The 19254-nt window shown below is 49.8% G+C and overlaps 1 protein-coding gene across 14 annotated transcripts; it reads left to right on the top strand.

The window, feature by feature from the left end:
• Positions 1 to 1939: 1939 nt before the first annotated feature.
• On the top strand, positions 1940 to 12617 carry Gdpd2 (glycerophosphodiester phosphodiesterase domain containing 2). 14 transcript variants are annotated; one of them, XM_074062498.1, is made up of 17 exons: positions 1940 to 2109; positions 3548 to 3686; positions 3920 to 4033; positions 4292 to 4395; positions 4684 to 4777; positions 4979 to 5038; positions 5286 to 5384; positions 5563 to 5656; positions 5807 to 5952; positions 6078 to 6160; positions 6273 to 6423; positions 8732 to 8953; positions 9129 to 9277; positions 11006 to 11153; positions 11296 to 11378; positions 11799 to 11827; positions 11939 to 12617. In XM_074062498.1, the coding sequence occupies exons 2-17, from the start codon at positions 3597 to 3599 to the stop codon at positions 11989 to 11991; spliced, it is 1719 nt and encodes a 572-aa protein (XP_073918599.1). In that variant the 5' UTR covers positions 1940 to 2109; positions 3548 to 3596; the 3' UTR covers positions 11992 to 12617. The 14 variants fall into 14 exon arrangements, with proteins under 14 accessions (XP_073918599.1, XP_073918604.1, XP_073918601.1 ...); XM_074062503.1 differs by having other exon boundaries at positions 1940 to 2240; positions 3650 to 3686; XM_074062500.1 differs by having other exon boundaries at positions 1940 to 2240; positions 3611 to 3686.
• The last annotated feature ends 6637 nt before the right edge of the window (positions 12618 to 19254 follow it).

The raw sequence follows: 19254 nt of genomic DNA, 5'->3' as shown, positions 1-19254 counted from the left end.
TGGAAGGACCCAATGCATGGTTAGTTGGTCCTATTGCTTTGGGACTGTGGTGAGGTAGCACATCATTGTGGAAGCATGTGATGGAGAAAAAAACAGCCAGGCACCAGTGGCTCTGCTCGTAATCCCACCTACCAGGCTACTGAGTAGGCAGAGATCAGAGGATCACAGTTCAAGGCCAGCACTCTCAAAAATACCCAACACAAAAAAAAGACTTAGTGGAGTGGCTCAAGTGGTAGAGTACCTGCTAGCAAGTGTGAGGCCCTGAGTTTAAACCCCAGTACTGAAGAAATAAAGAAAACCTTATGGCCAGGATGCAAAAAAGAGGAGGAGGAAGCAGCTGGGGTCCACTTATCCCCTCAAGGACATACCCCCTAATGAACTGAAGACCTTCCACCAGGCTCCACCTGTTAAAGATCCCACAACCTCCCAAACAGCACACAGCTAGGGACCAAGTCTTTAACACATGCGCCTTTGGGGGGACATTTAAGAACCAAAGTATAGCACTGGGGTACAAAGAAGTTAAATGACTTAAGTAGAGTCACAAAGTTACTGAGTAATAGAGCTAGAAATTGAACCCAGGTGTAATATTCAATTCTTTCTAATGCCCTGCAGCCTGATTAATGGGTGTGGAACCACACTGCTGTTCATTGCCAGAACAAAACAGCACTGGCTCCTTGCTTTCTCCATTGAAAGGGAAGAGGAGGGGCAAGGCTTACTCCTCACTGTGCACAGGGGGTTCTCCATCTCTGCTTAAAAGCTAGAAAGGAGCCAGCCCTGTAATGTCACACTCAGACTGCTGACTGTATTTCTAGCCTTCTGGGAGCTTGTAAGCTCTGGGATTCATATCCATGCGTGGTGAATCCCTACCCCCAACCCTATGAAGCTCCCAAACCATCCCCAGGAACTGGAAAACCAAGACTAGAATCCATCACAACCCAAGCAAAGGAAATGGAACAACCTGCCTACAATGAAGCCCAAGAGGACTGGGTGACCTGCTGGCCCTCCCTGGCCCCCTGCCAGCAAGCAGCCCTACTTCTCTTTGCATTTTAATTGAGGGAGCAAGGGAGCCTCTGCCATTGCCAACTACAGCCTTGGGATACAATGGGAAAGCAAAGAGGGAGGGGGCTGCTTCTTGGCAGAGGAGTGCTAGTCTTCGTGCTAGTCTTCCTTCTCACTGGTTGAAATCCAGTGCATGGGGGGGGAGAGGACTTATCCCCCTCCCCCAGAAGACTTCCTTTCCCACCAACACCTCACTGGCTAGAATGCAGCTAAGGTAACCCATCAAGTCAGCTTTCAGCCCCCCAGCCCTCGCACAGACCCCTAGCTTTACACTAAGCTGACTCTACAACTTGATAGGCTACCTTCTCCTGTTGATGCTGGAGTAATCACATCTTTTGTATATGTTCATCTTCCAATAGCCTGTGACTCCAACACACTATACACTCTGCAAATGATTCTTAAAGACTCAGATGCGCCAGGGACAAAGCAGCAGGAATGGTGCAAGTCTCAGCATGTCCTGAATGAGCATCTCTTGTGTGGGGTGCTAGGGGAGAGGGAGGGCTGCTAAGTGTCATCCAGGATTCACAAGGAAGGCCCATGCGGATCCCTGGTCCAGAAACAGGGCAACCTGCTGCCCAGAGTTTAGGACATAGCTTGCAATCACGTCTCATAGATATACCTTGCAGAGTGGAAGTAGGAGCCCAAAAGAAAAGAGAGGCTAATGACTTAAGGCTGCACTCCCAAGGGAGCTTGAAACTAGACTTCTTATACACACGCAAGTGTTTCCAAGGAACTGGCTGGGGCCCCTCTCACTGCCAAGTTGTGTGGTCACCTCCCACCCCCCAACCCCCAGCTTCCCGCCTGCCCATGCCCTCAGCCCTCGCCTCCCTGAACCAGGACAAAGCCCAGACTGGGAGGGGAATAGGAGGAGGGACTGAGGAATGGGGACGGCTGCACAAAGGAATTCCTCACCCCAAGCCCCCTGACCGCCAGCGAGTAAAGAAGCAGATCTGCTCTCCCTCCCATTTGCTCCCTCCAGTCTTCTCACCGTGGCTGGGCTCTGGCCATAGAGCAGCTGCAGGCCTTCGGAGAGGACCTACACATCCTCCTGTAGGTGGCAACCGTATCACCTGTGTGACTGGTAGGGCTGAGCCAAGGACTGGAGGAGGGAGGAGGCAGACAACTCTGGAGAGGTGGTGGAAAGCAGTGCAGAACAGAGAGCAGAGCTGCGCTGAGAAAAGGTGTGAGGGCTCGGGAAGGCTGGGGGCTACTGGCGGGAGCTGGGAGGCGAAAACTGGCTCTTCCACTGGCAAGGATGGGGCTCAGGGCTTCAGTGGCATGCCTGTCAGATCCCTTGCTTGGGGATTTTCAGGCTGTTCAGATCCTGATCCCATCCTCCAGGCGCCTGGAGGATGGTGGGATTCTAGAAGGCAGTCTGTGCAGGAGTAGGACCCTGGAGGAGGCAGAAGTTGTGGACTGCAGCTCAGGACAGGCTACCACAACCCAGTCCTGGGCAGAGGCAGGGGCCTCCCTTTGGGATGGCTGTCTCCTGGGAAGGGACTCAAAATAAGGAGAGGTTTCCTTTCCCAGCCTCGTGGCCCTCCCCTCCTCCATCCCCTACTCCAACCCTCCTTTCCTAAGGCAAGCAGAGAGTAGGGGGCAGTTTCAGGAGCAGCCACACCCGTCAGGGGCCCAGACACTGTGTACCCCTAAGACTCCCCAGCTTCAGAGGAGCCTGGACGACAAGGGGCCCTGTCCCTTAGCCCCCCCCCCCACACACACACACACAGACGCACACACATTGGGTATATCCAGGGGCTCTTTTACATACTCAAAGTCATCTTGAAATCCATTTGTACTGGCAGCCACCAGTGCACACACATGTACATCTGCCGAAACAAATCGTACACCCTTGCTTGCATTGGTGGTCCAGTGGCAGAATTCGCGCCTGCCACAAATCATACACCTCCTCATGTAGAATCGCAATCACAGACCTAGCCCAGTTTGAGGATCAGCTTGGTCTCAGGAATTCCTTGCCCTAAGACAACCACACTCTCCACACACACCTTTGCCCTGTGTGTGTTGGACTTTCACCTAAGAGGGTGGAGCCCCTGAAAGGGGGAAGGCGGGGACTTGGTTTCTGGCTGGAGTGGGGAATGACTGGGCAGAATGACTGGGCAGGAAAGGACAAGGCTACCGGTAGGAAGACTTGGATTTTCCAGGTGTGTGGCTATAGGAAAAAACTTCCTTCCTTTAGAAGACTGAAAGTGACTCAGGCAACTTGTTCCCCTCATCCTCCTCCTGTTGGCAGAGCCCCCTACCCCCTGGGAAGTGGACACAGAGAATCTTTCAGTCAAGGCTTTGTGATTTGCACAATCTCTGTATCCATAGCAACTAGCCAACTGGCTGGGCCTCCCTTAGCCTCGGGTCAGAATTGCTTCAGGTTACTCCTGCTTCCTGGGGTGGAAGATAACTCAGCATGGACTGCCTCAAACTTGGCCAAATCTGCCTCAACTTGCTGAACTGAGTTTTCCCCACCCTGGGTCAGTTTTCTACTGAGTTTGCACCCTGAGCAAGCACTCGAACCCCAGATCTGGATGCTATTAAATAGGGAGGAGCTGGAGAACGTGAGTATGCATTCTTCCTGCAGAGAGGCCGAACCACTGGATGTCTCACTGGCTTTCCAGGTATCAAGAATAAGGGGGAAAAAAAGACCCCAGAGCCTATCCCTCTTTGCCAAGCTTGAAGCCAAGGCTGCTCACTTCATCCAATCCTGGACTTGGGGCCTGCCCTGTGACCTCCCTCTGTTGCCAAGCAGTGGCCCAGGCTTCTGCCCCTCCCCCAGGCTCTTCAGATACACTGGGAGGGAGGCTGGGATCTGCCCTCTGCCAGGGTACCTGATGGCCGTGTCCTTCCCCAGGCCTTTACCATGGCCGAGTCCCCTGGCTGCTACTCCATCTGGGCCCGCTGCCTCCACTGCCTGTATAGCTGCCACTGGAGGAAATGCCCCAAAGAGAGGATGCAAACCAGCAAGGTGGAGTGGGGATGAGGGGAGGCTGGAAGTCAGAAGGCAATGGTGATTGGGGGGAGTATAAAGGCCAATTGTGCTCACAGGCAGCAGAGAGGAAGGGGTTTTCTCTCCCCAGGAAGAAAATCGCCCTCAAATATGGAAAGAGCTGCCCAGAGCAGAGCTGCCCAATGCATGGCAGGAAGCTCTCATGAGCTGCCATGGTTGGGGTCTCTGAGCATGAAGTGGGGATTGGCTGTGAGCTTCTCTCCTGCCCCTTTACAGTGCGACTGTATCTGGTTTGGCCTGCTCTTCCTCACCTTCCTTCTCTCCCTGGGCTGGCTGTACATCGGGCTCATCCTTCTCAATGACCTGCACAACTTCAATGAGTGTGTCATAGACCCCTATCCCTTCCTCTGCATACATGTCAACCTACTTCCCACCCTAGGACCCCCACCTCAACCATCCCTAGCCCTGCCCAGCCCCTCAAGCCTAGCTCTCCTGCTACCCAACCTCCTTAGAAAGCCCCTCCATGAAATCCCACTCCTTACTGGCCTCTGTCCCAAAAAGGGCTTTCTCCTTACCCCCTCGCGGTGAACCCACCCATCCCCAAGTCCCTCAGGCCACTATTGACACCACTTCCCCAACTGAGGACACATTCCTCTCCCGTTCCACAGATTCCTGTTCCGCCATTGGGGACACTGGATGGACTGGTCCCTGGCATTCCTACTGGTCATCTCTCTACTGGTCACATATGCATCCCTGCTATTGGTGGGTCCAGGGGCAGCCACCCTAACCCTCACCTCAGTCCTTTCCTGCTTGGCTCTACTCTCTTGTTCTCTTCCTGGCCACTGAAGGGGGGCGGGCATTAATTCTTGGGTGGGAGGGAGGTGCCAGACGACAAAGCCCCCCTCAGTGACCTCGCCCTTACTTAGAGCCTCCTAAGTCCCACACACACACCTGTGCCCCCAGCTCCTGGCCCTGCTCCTGCAGCTATGTGGACAGCCTCTGCATCTGCATGGTCTCCACAAGGTACAGCAGGGGTGACAATGAGGGGAAGAGGGGTTTCTGGGCCCAGCGCTCAATTGGCCATTTTGTGAAGACTTCACTTTTCTACTCCTGGAATGAAACCCAGTAAATATGTGTTGAGTGAAAGAAGGAAAGTGGATGTGTCAGAGGACAGGAAGAATCCTGTCTCAACAGAGTGAGGGACAGCCCAGGTAACCATGAACCCAGATTGACAAAGAGGCCCCCATTCATCCCTGCCACCCCCCTCCAGGTGCTGCTGCTTCTCATTATGTTTCTTGTGGCCACTGGCCTTGTGGGACTGGACATCCAATGGCGGCAGGAGTGGCATAGCTTACGTCTGTCACTGCAGGTGAGTGGCTAATCTCCAATGCCTAGGTGGGAGCCTTGGCCTGTGCTGAATTCCAGAACATATGTTGCTCCCTGGTTTCCAAACACTTCAGGTAGCTCTAAATTCCAAAAGTCAGTCCCTAAGAGGAGAAGAGTGAGGGACAGTAGGAAGAGCCCTCCTCACCAGCTCTTGTCCACAGGCCACAGCCCCATTCCTTCACATTGGAGCAGTCGCTGGAATCACCCTCCTGGCCTGGCCTGTGGCTGATACCTTCTACCGTATCCGCCCAAGAGGTGCCAACTACGCCCCCCACTCACCCTCGCTGGCCACTGATGCATCTGCCTCTCACCAATCGCCCAGTTTTCTGCACCTGTGCTCTGCCTTCTGCCCCCTAGAGCCTATCCATTGCCCTTTCCCCAAAGCCTATCCCTCACTTCCTACAGGTCCCAAGATTATGCTTCTGCTCCTATTTTTTGGTGTTGCCCTGGTCATCTACCTGGCCCCCCTATGCATCTCCTCACCCTGCATCATGGAACCCAGAGACTTACCCTCCAAGCCTGGGCTGGTGGGACACCGAGGGGCCCCCATGGTAAGTGGTGGACAGAAGGCTGGGAGAGTGGGGAGGGTCTGTTTCTCTGGGCTGCAATGGTCAGGCCTGTGAGTTCCCAAGCGCCAACCCTTCTCTGCTACCTCCTCACCAATTCCCTCTCCCAGCTGGCCCCAGAGAACACCCTGATGTCCCTGCGGAAGACAGCTGAATGTGGAGCTGCTGTGTTTGAGACCGATGTGATGGTCAGGTGATGGAGGGTGGGGCTAGGGGATCTGAGGGGCAGAGGGACACAGCAGAGGAGCTCAGGATAAGGTGAACAGCCCCAGAGCTTGGCCCTCGGACACCTCTTGTACCCTCAGCTCTGACGGGGTCCCCTTCCTCATGCATGATGAGCAGCTGAGCAGGACCACGGATGTCGCCTCTGTGTTTCCAGCCCGAATCACAGCTCACAGCAGTGACTTCTCCTGGGCTGAACTGCAGAGACTCAATGCTGGGGCCTGGTTCCTAGAGGTGAGGACACCTGCAGTGGTATTCAGAGAGGGCAGAGTTCATTCCATGGAGACACATTTGCTGGGCCAGTCTTTGCCCTCAGGTCACTCCCACCTAGTAAGGAAGAGAGCCTAGACAACAATTAGAATAGGAAACCCAGAGCAATAAAAATATTTTTCCTGGGCAGAGAGGAGAAAGAGGTCACTGTTTAGCAGGGCAGGTGTGGGAGCAGATCAGGAGTGGACTCACTCAGGGGAAGATTGTGAACAGCATGTAACACGTTTGCTCATAAGATGGGCAAAGCAGGGCTGGGGAATTGTTTCTGCAGGGCTGGGAGGGACTTGCACATGCTAGGTAGGTGTTCTACCACTGAGCTACACCCCCAGCCTTTGGGAAAGGGAATTCTAATCAGAGGGAAGAGCATGGGTAATGGCCAGAGTATGAAAGGTATGTTTCCAGAGAATAAAAAGTGGCTTAATGTAACTGGGAGATACAATCCACAGGAGTGATGGAAAGCAGAGACTTGGTCTTGAAGGGCTTTGAATGCTGGACCCAGAAGGATGGACTCTAATGGCAAAAAAATTTTTAAAGAATAGTTTTTCAGTATCTCTTTTCCTGATTACAAAAGTTTAATACCTGTTCATTAAAGAAGTAAAACTTCAGACAAATAACCTAAAACCTGAAGTCTCCAATAATCCAATCTGTGTGAATACTCACTTTTAACAGATACATATGCATATATATGTGTATATATATACCTACCTATATATATATAGTATTATGTATTTACATATGTATATTTTTATTTTGTATAAATAGGATCATGACACAGACTCTTTCAATTTGCTTTTTTATATAATTTAACTCTATATATGATGGCATATCAGAGTGATTAAGAAGAAGGAATGTCAGCCAGGCACTGATGGCTCATGCTTATAATCCTACCTACTTGGGAGGCTGAGATAAGGAAGATCACAGTTCAAGGACAGCCCAGGCAAATATATTTTGAGACTCCAACTCAAAAATAACCAGACCAAAGTGGTCTGGAGATGTGGCTCAAGTGGTAGGGTGCCTGCTTTGCAAGCATAAAGCCCTGAGTTTAAACTCCAGTTCCACTTAAATAATAAAGAATGTGTGGTGTGAACCCTGGCTCCATCACTTGCTAAGCTTCATGATATTTGGCAGCACTCCTTAGACAATCTGTACCTCAGTTTCCACTTTCGTGCAATGGGAATAATAACGATACGTTCCTTATAGGGTTATTTTGTGAGTTAAGTCAGTTATACACATGAAGTACTCAGAACACTATCTTGCACATAGTAAGTACTCAGTGAGCGTTAGATAGCTAGCTTTATCCACGTGAGCAATTAGGAGGTGAGGTCATTCGGCCATAATAAGGAAATGAGAGCAGAATGGCAGAGGTTTGGAATAGCCACAAGCAGGAATGAGAGAGGAGCAAAATCAAAAACAAGTAAAAGGTTTTCTAAGTAGTACAGCGAAAACCAGGACTGCAATGCCAACAGTAACCATGCTGTGGCCTGCCCATAGCAGTGCTCAGACCTCAGTAGTTCTAGGGGTAAAGGAGGCAGACTGGTGTAGAATTGAATCAGAGTTGGGAGTTGAAGGGCAATTGGAGCAGGAAGGAAGTTAAGAGCACTGTGGAAAATCATTCAAGCTGTGGGTGGACCGTGAGCAGGGAAGGCAGGTGCCCTGGTTCGTACCTGTAACTCCAGCTACTTGTAACGTGGAGATAAAGAGGACTGGGGTTCAAGGGAAGCCCAGGCAAAAAGGGAAGTCCCATCAAATAAGCTGGGCGTGGTGGCTCATGCCTGTCATCCCAGCAGTGCAGGAGGATTGTGGTTGGATTAGGTCCAAGGGCAGCCCGGAGCAAAAACGCAAGACCATACCTGAAAAAAAAAAAACTAAAGCAAAATAAACTAAGGGTGTAGTTTAAGTGGTAGAGTACCTGTTTAGCAAATTTAAGGCCCTGAGTTCAAACAAACCCCAGTACCACCGAGAGAGAGAGAGAGAGAGAGAGAGAGAGAGAGAGAGAGAGAGAGAGAGAGAGAGATCCTAGAAGTCTCTTTGAGCCTGAAGAGAAGATGTGGTGGGAGAAAGCCAGTTAGAAAAGTAGAAGGGCAGGAGAGGAGGCTGAAGTCACAGAGTAAAGTATTAGATGGAACAAAGCCAGAGTTTTGAGAAAGAAAGACCCTGGCTTAGGGGTGAGCAGAAGGTGGACACTAAGTGGGGGATGTGAGCGAAGATGGAGAGGATGAGGGGAAAGCCTGGATGTCTCTTCAGGTGTTCAAATAACTTTCCTTTTTAATAGAGGCAACCTTTCTGGGGGGCCAAACAGCTGTCAGACCCTGATCGGAAAGAGGCCGAGAATCAGACAGTACCAGCATTGGAAGAGTTACTGAAGGAAGCCGCGGACCTCAATCTTTCCATCATGTTTGACTTGCGCCGACCTCCAAGAAATCACACATACTATGACACTTTCGTGAACCAGACTTTGGAAACTGTGCTGAATGCAAGGGTGCCCCAAGCCATGGTGATGTTGCCAGGGCTCCCAATGGCCCCCTTTTGCCCTTCTTTTCACCCTGCCTTCCATAGGCCTTGGGGGTTTTGAGGCTGCCTCCTCCCCCACACCTATTCTGTGGTCAAACATCTCTGTCCCTGCCCCTGTCCCTGGAATCCCTAGATCTTCCTTGGTTTCATGCCCACAGGTCCTTTGGCTACCAGATGAAGATCGGGCTAATGTCCAGCTACGGGCACCTAGAATGCGCCAGATATATGGACAGCAGAGAAGTAACAAAACTGAGAGGCCTCAGTTTCTCAACCTGCCCTATCAAGACCTACCACTATTGGATATCAAGTGAGTGCCAGAGGAAAGGAACCAAGGGGATCCCAAGGCAGGAAAAAACCAATGCAGGGAGGGCAAAACCTATTCATCCACTCACACAGTGCTTGCTTCAGCAGCACATATACTAAAATTCACTCACGCATGAGATATTTATTGGACACTTGCTGTTTATCACATTTGGGGACACAAACAAACATGAGTAAGACATACAAGGTCTCTGCTTTGATGGAATTTAGGTACTATAAAAGAGATAAACAATAAACCACTTAAAATACATATATACTAGGTAGTGGTAAATGTTATAAAGACAAAACAGGGAGATGTAGTGATTGGAGTTTGGAGTGAGGGGCTGGTGAGGAGCAGGGCAGTTACACTAGGAAACAGCTAAAGAGCTAAGGTCCCAGCTGAGACCTGGTTGGTTACAAGCAGCTAACTGGAAAGAGTGGTAGAAGAGCATGGACTGCGGCCTAATGAGAAGAGGAAGGTGAAGCTGGGAAGGTAGGCAGGGGGCAAATGGGGTAGGGCCTTGTAGGCCAGGAAAAGGGGGCCTTTTATTTTACATCAAAGAGATCAGGCTAAAAGAGGATGGACACAGTGGAAAGAAAGTTGGAAGAATACCAGAGAGCTGGGGCCCAGAAGCTGACACAGCTGGTAAAACTGATGGACTTCCAACCATGAGGTTACCCAGGTGTCTTGAACTGAATGAAAACTCAGTTATCCTAAGTATTCCAAGGACCAAATTGTCACCATGGAGGGAGACACGAAATAAAAACCTTTACCTTAGTCTTGTCCTGGTCAACATCCACTGCTGATCATGTTTCATTAGTAATGAGCACACTAATGATGGAGTTGAGGCCCTGGAACCCTAAGTGCTTTAAAAGGATGGGCCACACCTAGCAAGATGGTATGCAACAGGGATAAATGTAAAGGCCTATATTTGGAGCCCAAAAGAATTTCAATTGTAGCCAGGTGTAGTGGCACACGGCTGTAATTCCAGCACTTGGGAGGCTGAGGTAGGAGGATCAAAAGTTCAAAGCCATCCTGAGCTACATGGAAAGAACCTATCTAAAGGAAGGAAGGATAGAAGAACAGAAAAATTTCAATTGCACAAACACAAGAGAAGACACACTGGCATCAGCAGGACCGTGTGTGGAAAAGACCATGGCTTTGATTGAATGGTGGGCAGAGTAACTAATCAGTGGGAGATGACGCTAACCTGACTCTGGGCTGCCCTAATGCAGGCATAGTGTCCAGAGGCAGGAGGATGTCGTTGCTCTACTCAAAGCTGGTCCAAGCCCATCTGGGTTATCACGTTCAAAGGCAGGCCCCATATTTTCAAAAGAACATTGATAAATTGGAGTAAGGTTAGATCAGAAAAGCTTGAAGGAAATAATAACCCAGGTCTCAACAGTAATGATTGAAGGAACTGGGGCTGTTGGACCTGGAGAGGAGAAGACTCAGGGAGACCGTGGCCTCTGTTCCTCACATCTCTGAAAGGCTGCCATAGGACAAGGAGGAGAGACACATTTGTGTGGTCCCAGACAGCAAAGCTAAGACTTGTGGATGGAATCTACTGGGAGACAGAGTTCATCTATGCAAAGAAAATCACCTTGGTCAGGGGCTGCTAGAACCAATAGCCTTTGGCAGTGACACTGCAGATTCAAGCATAAGCAGGGGCTCTCCCCATGCCTTGTGTACCACAATTCTGGATGTTCCCCCTCTTCTTTCCTGCTTCCACAGGGCACTGCACCAGGATAATGTTTCAGTGAACCTATTTGTAGTGAACAAACCCTGGCTCTTCTCCCTGCTCTGGTGTGCAGGGGTGGATTCAGTCACCACCAACGACTGCCAGCTGCTGCAGCAGATGAATTACCCCATCTGGCTTATTGTAAGGGCTCTGGGACTATCACTGCTCCTCTTCTCCCATCTCTAGTGCTCCTTGATTACTGTCCCTCTCTTACTTACTTATCCCCCCATATCCTCCCCTTGGGAGTCTGGCCACTGACAGGGGCCTTTTCCTATTCCCATAGCCCCCTCAAACCTACTTAATGATGTGGATCATTGCCAATTGTGTCTCTACCCTGCTGCTTTTCTGGACCTTCCTTCTCCAGGGGTGAGTGCATTGTGCCTTCCCCAGGCTCCTGGTGATGAAGCTGATTCAGACTCATATTTGCTGCCTGAGGCTGGAGGTTTAGTCTGTTCCATTCCTTTTTTTATTTTCAGTACTGGGACTTGAACTCAGGACCTACACCTTGAGCCACTCTACCAGCCCTTTTTTGTGATGGGTTTCTTTTGAGATAGGGTCTGGAGAACTATCTGCCCAGGCTGGCTTCAAACCACTATCCTCATGATCTCTGCCTCCAGAGTAGCTAGGATTACAGGAGTGAGCCACCAGTGCCAGGCTTCCTTTGAGAATCTTAAGCTCTTTCTTATATTACCAAATTGGCTTGAACCTGGAAAAAGCAGTTTGGGGGACCCCAGGGTGGAAGGTCTAGCTAGAAGCTGACACAATGGAAAATTTTTCTCTCTGTAGGAGATGCGCTAAGGAAAGAGAGAGAACTGGTGAGAAGCCCCTCCCCTCCGTCCTCCCCCCACCCCAGCCCACCTCATTTTCTCCTCCTAGCCTTCTCTAGTTCACTCCCTAAGTGACCCTCCCTCTCTGCACCTCTCCAGGCTTAGAAACAGCAGTGCTGTTGAACAGAATCAACAATTTCAGCTCAGAATGAATGCTCCACCCTGGCCCCCACCAGCTGGAATCTAAGGGCTGTCTGCTTTTGGTCAACTATAAGGAAAGGAGAGGTGCTGAGGTGGAATACCTTGGGGTGATGGGTTGCAGTGGGGGATGGGACTTTCCCAACAGGAGATTTTGAACCAGGAAGGCCCTCTGCCTACATGACGGGCATGCCTCAAGCTGCTATGGAATCTACTGCCTTTGGGGTTTTTCACGTGAAGTATTTTGGAAGACAGTGAGTGATGAGAATTTCTTCCCAAAATGAAATTAGAATGAGGAAGTAAAAGGGATATTGCCAAGATTATGTCACGGACTTGTGCACACATGTTCTTGGACGAAAGGCACAGGGTGTTGAAGTGGAACAGCATGAACAGTGACCGAAGATGGTAAGATGGCCTTTCCTGGCAAACTACAAGATGATGAACACAGTCCTCACTCTATGCACTGTGTCCCTGACCCTCTGCTTTCCTGCTTAGAGGCTAGGAGCTAAAAAGCCCAGATAGCCATGTTAATTCTGTGCCTACAGGTGGCTTTTTGCTGTGCACAGCGTTTTCTTCAAGACTAGGTGGTTCCTGTATCTTGTATGTTAATCTGTTACTAAATGAATTTAATTCACTTTTAGTCAGTCTAATCTTTTTGGCTCTGGGTCTGAGAGGATGCACCTTCTGTCTAAGGGTTGGATGTGACTTGACATTGAGGGGTCATCTGGGAGATATTGTGGGGTTGGAGGTGGGAGGACAATCACCTGCTGCAAAGAAGGATTGCCAGCGGCAAGCTGCCACGGGGCGTTCCTGGGGGCCCACATGCATTATGCAGGGTTGCGTTGTAGCTCCACCTTGTGGTCACCCGCCCCAGGAAGAGGGTTGTGTCTGTCGTCCCCGTAAAGTATTTGATGAATGCCACTGTTTAACGTGAGGGTTGGAGACTTGTGTCCTTGACCCTGGACTCTGAGGGCACAGTCTGATTTCCACAAGTTTTTGCTCCACTGGACTGTACGCAGTTTCTGGTTTCCGGCCCGCCTTCCCCCTCAAGAAGCGAGTTCTCCACTGTGTTTGCAGCTCGTGAGGCCATGGGCTAAGAAGCTCAGGTGGCCAGTGAGGAGCTGGCCTAGAATGAGGAGTCAAGTAGACGGGGGTGGGGGAGGTAAGGCAAAAACAGGGACAGGAGGGGATTCTGGGGCTGTCCTTACAGTCCATTACACTGACGTTCATCCTAGTTCATGCCTCCACACGAAGGCCAGTCGAATTAAGGCGTTGACCAGACCAGAAGACTCCTTTCCCGCCAGACTGGGACCTGGGGCAGCACTAGCACCTTGGGACAAGACCCTACCTCCTCGGTTGCAGGGGAGCTACGGGAACTACAATTCCCACTGTGCCTCAGGACACTTCCGGTCTCGGGATTGACAGGCGAATTTGAATCTGTATTCCCGCCCCCTTCTTGTGGACCCTGCCCCATCATGCACACACATACCCCTACACACTCAAGCAGAGGTCCACGCCTATGTACCTGGCTTGCAGCTGGCGCGGGGGACTGGGGTCTCGGCGCGCGACGCGCGGGAGGGCAGGAGGTGCACTGGGAGCCAACTCCGTGGCTACTGCCCTGGTCCTGGTCTTGGGGGGCCACGCCGCCTTGCACCGGGCAGGTCTCCTTCACGCACTGCCTTGCAAGCTGCATTTCCTTGCTTTCCCTGGTTCCCGATCCCGACCCTCAGTCATGCCGACTACTGACCTCAGCCCCGGAGTCCCCAGCCTGTCAGGTACTACCGGGCTGTCGCTTCTCAGCATGTACCTCCTCCCCCACATCCCTTTTTTTCTGTCCCTATCAGTCGCGCAGGCTCGCAGCCTCCAGACCTCACCCTGTCCACCTCCAGCATCTCCACCCGAGCTGCCCTAAACCCCTCGCTCCCAGGATCTCTGCAGTCCTGTAACCTCAGCGCCCACACTGCGAACCAGAGTGCCAGCCCCTAGCCCCTGGCTTGGGTACTCAGCCCCAAGCCTGCCACCGCGAACCCTTCCTTTCTCCTCAGGATCACTGACCCTCCAGGAAGCCACGGACCAGAGACAGACTGACAAACATTCGAGGGAGGAGGGCCAGGGGGAGCTGCTCACTGGGATTTGGGTGCAGTTGCTCGTTATTTTTGGGCGCTGACTCACAGCTCCTGGCATCCGGGTTTGGGGCTAGCAGGCTGGGCTGGGGGGATATTAATAGAGCGAACAGCACAGCCCCGACCCAGTTCAATTTGGAAACAGAGGGAGCAAGGAGCTTCCCCCCCTCCCCCACCATCCTGCCTTGTGGGAATGTTGTGGACTGGGGCAGTGGCGGGGCCAGATGCTCTCTGGCTGCCAGTTACCTCAACATGGTGTAGCTACCTTGGAACTCCCTAGGGAAAGTCCACAAGGACACACCTGGACACAGCTCTCCCCTAAGCTTACCATGGCTTGGGGCTCTGCCACAAAGAAGCTTCTGTTGAACTAGCTGAGAGGGCGGAGGCGAGTCCCAATGGAGAGGTTATTTTGGTCATGGCCTTGGCCTGCCTGTCCCTACCTCTTGGGCCAAAGTGCTAGCTCACTGGGAGGAAAAGCTGTGGAGTTCTGGTCCCCAAAGACCCTCATAAAGACAGGGTGCTCCAGCATGTTCCTAGCAGAGAGGCACAAGCTGTGGGTCCCCAAACAAGACACAGAACTAGGAAGCCCTCATTCTTTGCATTTCTTTCCTTCTTGTTGGGCTCTGTCCCTACTCTAGGGGTCCACAGACCTCATGATCCCTCCCTTCTCCATAAAGAAACCTAATTCAGGAAAGCCACTAAGAAACTTGTCCCCCAGTGAGGTATGTATGATCCTTTATATGTTGTCACTCCTGTGGGATATTTTTATTTTAATTGGCTAAAGAAAGAGGTTCCTATGCATACATTGAGAATAGTGGACAAATCTTGATACCTTAACCGGACCAATCACCAAAATTATTCCCACCCACTCTCAATTTGCTAGAATTCCCATTGACTAAGGACGCACACCAACAATGCCTGTCCTCCAGTCCTTTCAAATCAGAAACTTCTGCCTCCAGCGACTTGGGGTCTCCAGCCCCCCAGATGAAACTCAGAAACTGAGTGAAGTCACTCCATGAAGCTCTATTTTCAAGAATGAGCTCAGATTATGAGACAGCATCGAGTAGCGCCGCCCCAACCCAGTCTGTTTGCTGAGCGCGCGGGAGAGGCGACGGAAGGAGAGAAATGGCCTCGCTCCTCCCAAGTCCCTTCTCCGAATTCCTGCATCGCCTTAGTCTGGGAGCAGAACGCCCGGTCGCCTAGCAACCACAGCCGCCTGCAGGGGAGTGGGGGGTGCTTTCGACCCGCAGGGGGCGCCTGTCTCCCTAGGGCTTCCTGCTCGAGCCCTACCAGATAGGAGGGGTTTCTACTGTCAAAGAGCATTGCTGACCTCCTCCCAGGCTTGTCAACCCGGTCCATTCTAAGTGTCAGCGCCTGTGGAGTGGGGAGAAAAACTCATTTGAATCTGAAAAGATTTTACTCAGATTTATTAACAAATGAAAAGAGGACTTCGGGTGTGGTGACCCACGACTGGGATGCAAGAGGATTGCAAGTTCAGGGCCAACCTGTGCTACATATCGAGACTGGCTCAAAACACCAAAGGCTGGGGATGTAGGTTTGATCCCTAGCGTTGCAAAAAGAAAGAGAAAACAAAATAAGAGGGAAAGAAAGAGGATGCGAGGAAGGAATCAAAGGAGATGAGATGGGGGCAGGATGACATTGGGAGGACAATTTGACCTTCTTTGTTCCCTTACAAGCTTAGCAATTCTTATTCCTCAATCAGAGCAGTTTAAAAGGTCCAGGCTGTTGGGGGCTTTTTTTTTTTCCCTGAGCCACTTTTAGGAAGTAGAAAGGAATCTGGCACTCTCAATTGACAAACTGCTAAGCATATAAAAGGCTTTGAACTTCCAGGTTACCAGTACAGCCTAGACGTCATCATTAAGGAAGACATTCATTCATTCGTTCACTCATTCATTCAACAGTAATGATTAACACTATAACTCTGTATTAGGTGTTGTATTAAGTGTTCTCCATTTAATCTTTACGAAAACGTTATGATTATTTTCGTTTCAAAGATAAAGAAATCGAGTCTCACAGAAGTTAAGTAATATCCAAGGTCACACAACTGGTGGCTGGATTGGGTCTGATTGAGCAACCACTGTGTGCTAGGGTCTAAGAAAACACGACACCTTCTGTTCTCCACCTGATGAACACCAGTGTACTTTTCAGGAAAAGTAAAAGATGTCATCTCTTTTACAAATGTAAAAGATGTCATTTTTTCTTTTCTTTTTTCTGTAGTACTGGGGTTTGAACTCAGGACCTACACCTAAAGCCACTCTACCAGCCTTTTTTTGTGATGTTTTTATTTGAGATAGGGTCTTGAGAATTATTCGCTGGGGCTGGCTTTGAACCACAATCTTCCTGATCTCTGCCTCCTGAGTAGATAGGATTACAGGCGTGAGCCACCCGGCACCCAGCTTAGGAAATTTAAGACCTCTCCCATTCAAATAAAGTGAACAATTTGCCACCCCTCTGAAATAGCACTTTTCACAAGTATTTTAATGATCTTCTTCCATATTTCTATTTCACTATCTTTGAGCACCTTGGAGGCAGAGTTTGTATGCACCTCCACTTGGACATCTAATAGACACCTCAAACTCAACATGTACACATCTGAATACCTGATCTTTCAGTCAACAGGGGCCCCTCCTAAAGCCATCCTCATCTCAGCCAATAGCAATTTAACTTTCCCAGTTGCTCTGGTTTAAAAAAAAAATCCTTGGAAGTTGGGCGCTGGTGCCTCACACCTGCAATTCTAGCTACTGGAAGGCTGAGATCAGGAGGATTGAGGTTCAAGATGTTGGAATTGATAACCCTCCCATGCCAAAAACAGACACACAAGAGACAGAAAATCTTGACAAGGCAATTTTCTCTTGATCAAGAGGGTGCAAGCATGTGCTCACTCAGCTAAGCAAACATGCAAGCACAAAATGGCTGACAGTGGCTCTTCCTTATATCCCTGATGCAGTTGCACCTGCCCCTTACCTGGGATTTGTCCAGGTCAAAGGTCACAGTCTTTCCCGTTTGGCTAAAAGGCTTGGGGGATGGGTTAGGGCATGCAGTTTGGCGAGCAATGGAGTTGTACAAGAATCCGGAAGAAGAAGCAAGGACACTTTAAACATGCAAGTCACCTAAGATGGCGACCTGAGGAATTTTTAAGTAATCTGAGTAATAAAAACTTTGATAGAAAAGATAATTTTTCTTACAAAGACCAGCCTGGGCAAATACTTCTCAAGACCCCATCTTCAAAATAACCAGAGCAAAAAAATGGACTGGAGATGTGGCTCAAGTGGTATACTACGGGCTTTGTAAGTGCAAAGTCCTGAGTTCAAACCCCAGTCCACAAAAAAAGAAAATCCTTGGAACTATACTTTGTATCCTATCCATCATCAAATCTTGTCAGCTTTCCCTTCCAAATATACCCAGAATCCAACCACTAATCACCTCCAGTGCTGCTGCTCTGATCCAACTACCTTTCAGCTGGATCATCACTTCAGTAGCCTCCTGACTATTCTCACTAGTTCCACCCTTGCCTTCTTTGTGGTCCACAAAGCTGGTCTCGAACCTTCAGACCAATCCTAATAAAAGCAAATCATGTCATGTCAGTTCTCTACACAAAACCCTCTAATGGCTCCCTATCTCTCTAAGAGTAAAACAAAAATCCTCACAATGGTCTACAAGACCCTAAACAATCTGATCCCTAATTAAATTTCTGATCTTATCTCCTGGTATTCTCTTTCTCCTTCACCCTGTTACAGCCACTTGGTCCTCCTTTCTGTTTCTTGAACATAGCAGGTGTACTCTTACCTAGGACCTTTGCACTAGCTGTTCCCTTGCTAGGTTTATTGTTCTGTGTGGCTCACTTCCTCACCTCCTTCAAGTCTTTGCTCAAATGCCAACTTCTCCCAGAGGTCAAGCTATCAAGATAAATGACAACATAAAAAACAAACAAATCCAGAATATAGGATATTCTATAAAACAACTGACTTGTATTCTTCAAAAAGTCAACTTAGAGCCAGGTACTGGTGGCTCACACTTGTAATTCTATCTATTTGAGAGACTGAGATCAAGAGGATCACAGTTCAAGCCCAGCCCAGTCAAATAGTTTGTGAGACTCCCCTTTCCAAAATAACCAGAGCAAAATGGGCTGGTGGTGTGGCTCAAGCAGTAGAGTGCCAGCTTTGCAAGCACGAAGCCCTGAGTTCAAACCCCAGTCCCACCCAAAAAAAGTTAAAAAAAAAAAGGTCAACATAGTTGATTGAAAAAAAAAGATAGATGGAGGACTAGAGCCCTCTGAAATAGGCACCTTTTCCCCATTCCTCACACTAAGTACAGCTAACACCCTGGACATCACATGTAAGACAAACATAAGTTTCTGAAAGGAGAAAAAGGCAGACTGCCTTTGAACCCCAGCGACCCAAACTCATGGTGGTAAGTTTCCTGAGTTTTCTTATTGTCTCATATATCCCACTCTGGGTGCTGAAGAAACCAGCAGCTTGGAAATGCCACTTCAAACAGATAGGAGTAGAAATGTCCTAATAAAAGGCTGCTCTCTCTGGCCAAAAGACCTGCTTAGCCAGAAAGAAAACTCTTAGACAATAACTACCACAAGCGAACACCACAGAAAAAACTTCGTCTCCACCCAAGCCAGCAAAGGCCAAGCAGAGAATCCAGACTTTCTTCTGTGCAGGCTCCTCTGACTCTCCCTGGGGTGGCATCAGAGGAGGTTAGGTAGAGATCCTGGACTCCCATCCTCCCAGAGTAACAAGGTCCCCTCCCTGTTGGCTGGTCTAAGAGTGTCAGGAGGGGCCTAATGGAAAGTCAAAACTGTCTACCACAAGGAAGCATTCTGAGGTCTCTGTCCTCCCCCTCCTTCTCTCCCCAACATCTTCCACCTCCTGTCTGTGGCACCAATGGATGCCTGCCTGGGAAACAGTAAAGAGTCACTTCAAACTCTCCCAGACAGGGGGGCATCAGCAGAAGCCTAGTAGGAAGCTAGAATCTCCAATCCTACCCAGAAGCCCCTGCCTCACATATCAACTGAAGCCAGTGGGAGAACTTGGACTTGAATCCCTACCAAAAATAAGAGATTTAAATAAAGTCTAGAGTCTCATAAAAATTCCCATAAAAAATACAACTTACCAAGAATCAGCA

The sequence above is a fragment of the Castor canadensis genome, chromosome X (assembly GCF_047511655.1).
Source record: "Castor canadensis chromosome X, mCasCan1.hap1v2, whole genome shotgun sequence".
Lineage (NCBI taxonomy): Eukaryota > Metazoa > Chordata > Mammalia > Rodentia > Castoridae > Castor > Castor canadensis.
The sequence above is the reverse complement of the archived record's forward strand: the minus strand, read 5'-3'. Positions and strand labels throughout refer to the sequence as shown.

Bases quoted from the DNA above. Each gene is read 5' to 3' on its own strand.
- Gdpd2 (XM_074062491.1), top strand. From the start codon at position 3,169: ATGACTGGGCAGGAAAGGACAAGGCTACCGGTAGGAAGACTTGGATTT. The intron at 3,222-3,547 runs GTGTGTGGCTAT...ACCCTGGGTCAG, and splicing joins GGAAGACTTGGATTTTCCAG to TTTTCTACTGAGTTTGCACC. The intron at 8,954-9,128 runs GTGATGTTGCCA...TCATGCCCACAG, and splicing joins CAAGGGTGCCCCAAGCCATG to GTCCTTTGGCTACCAGATGA.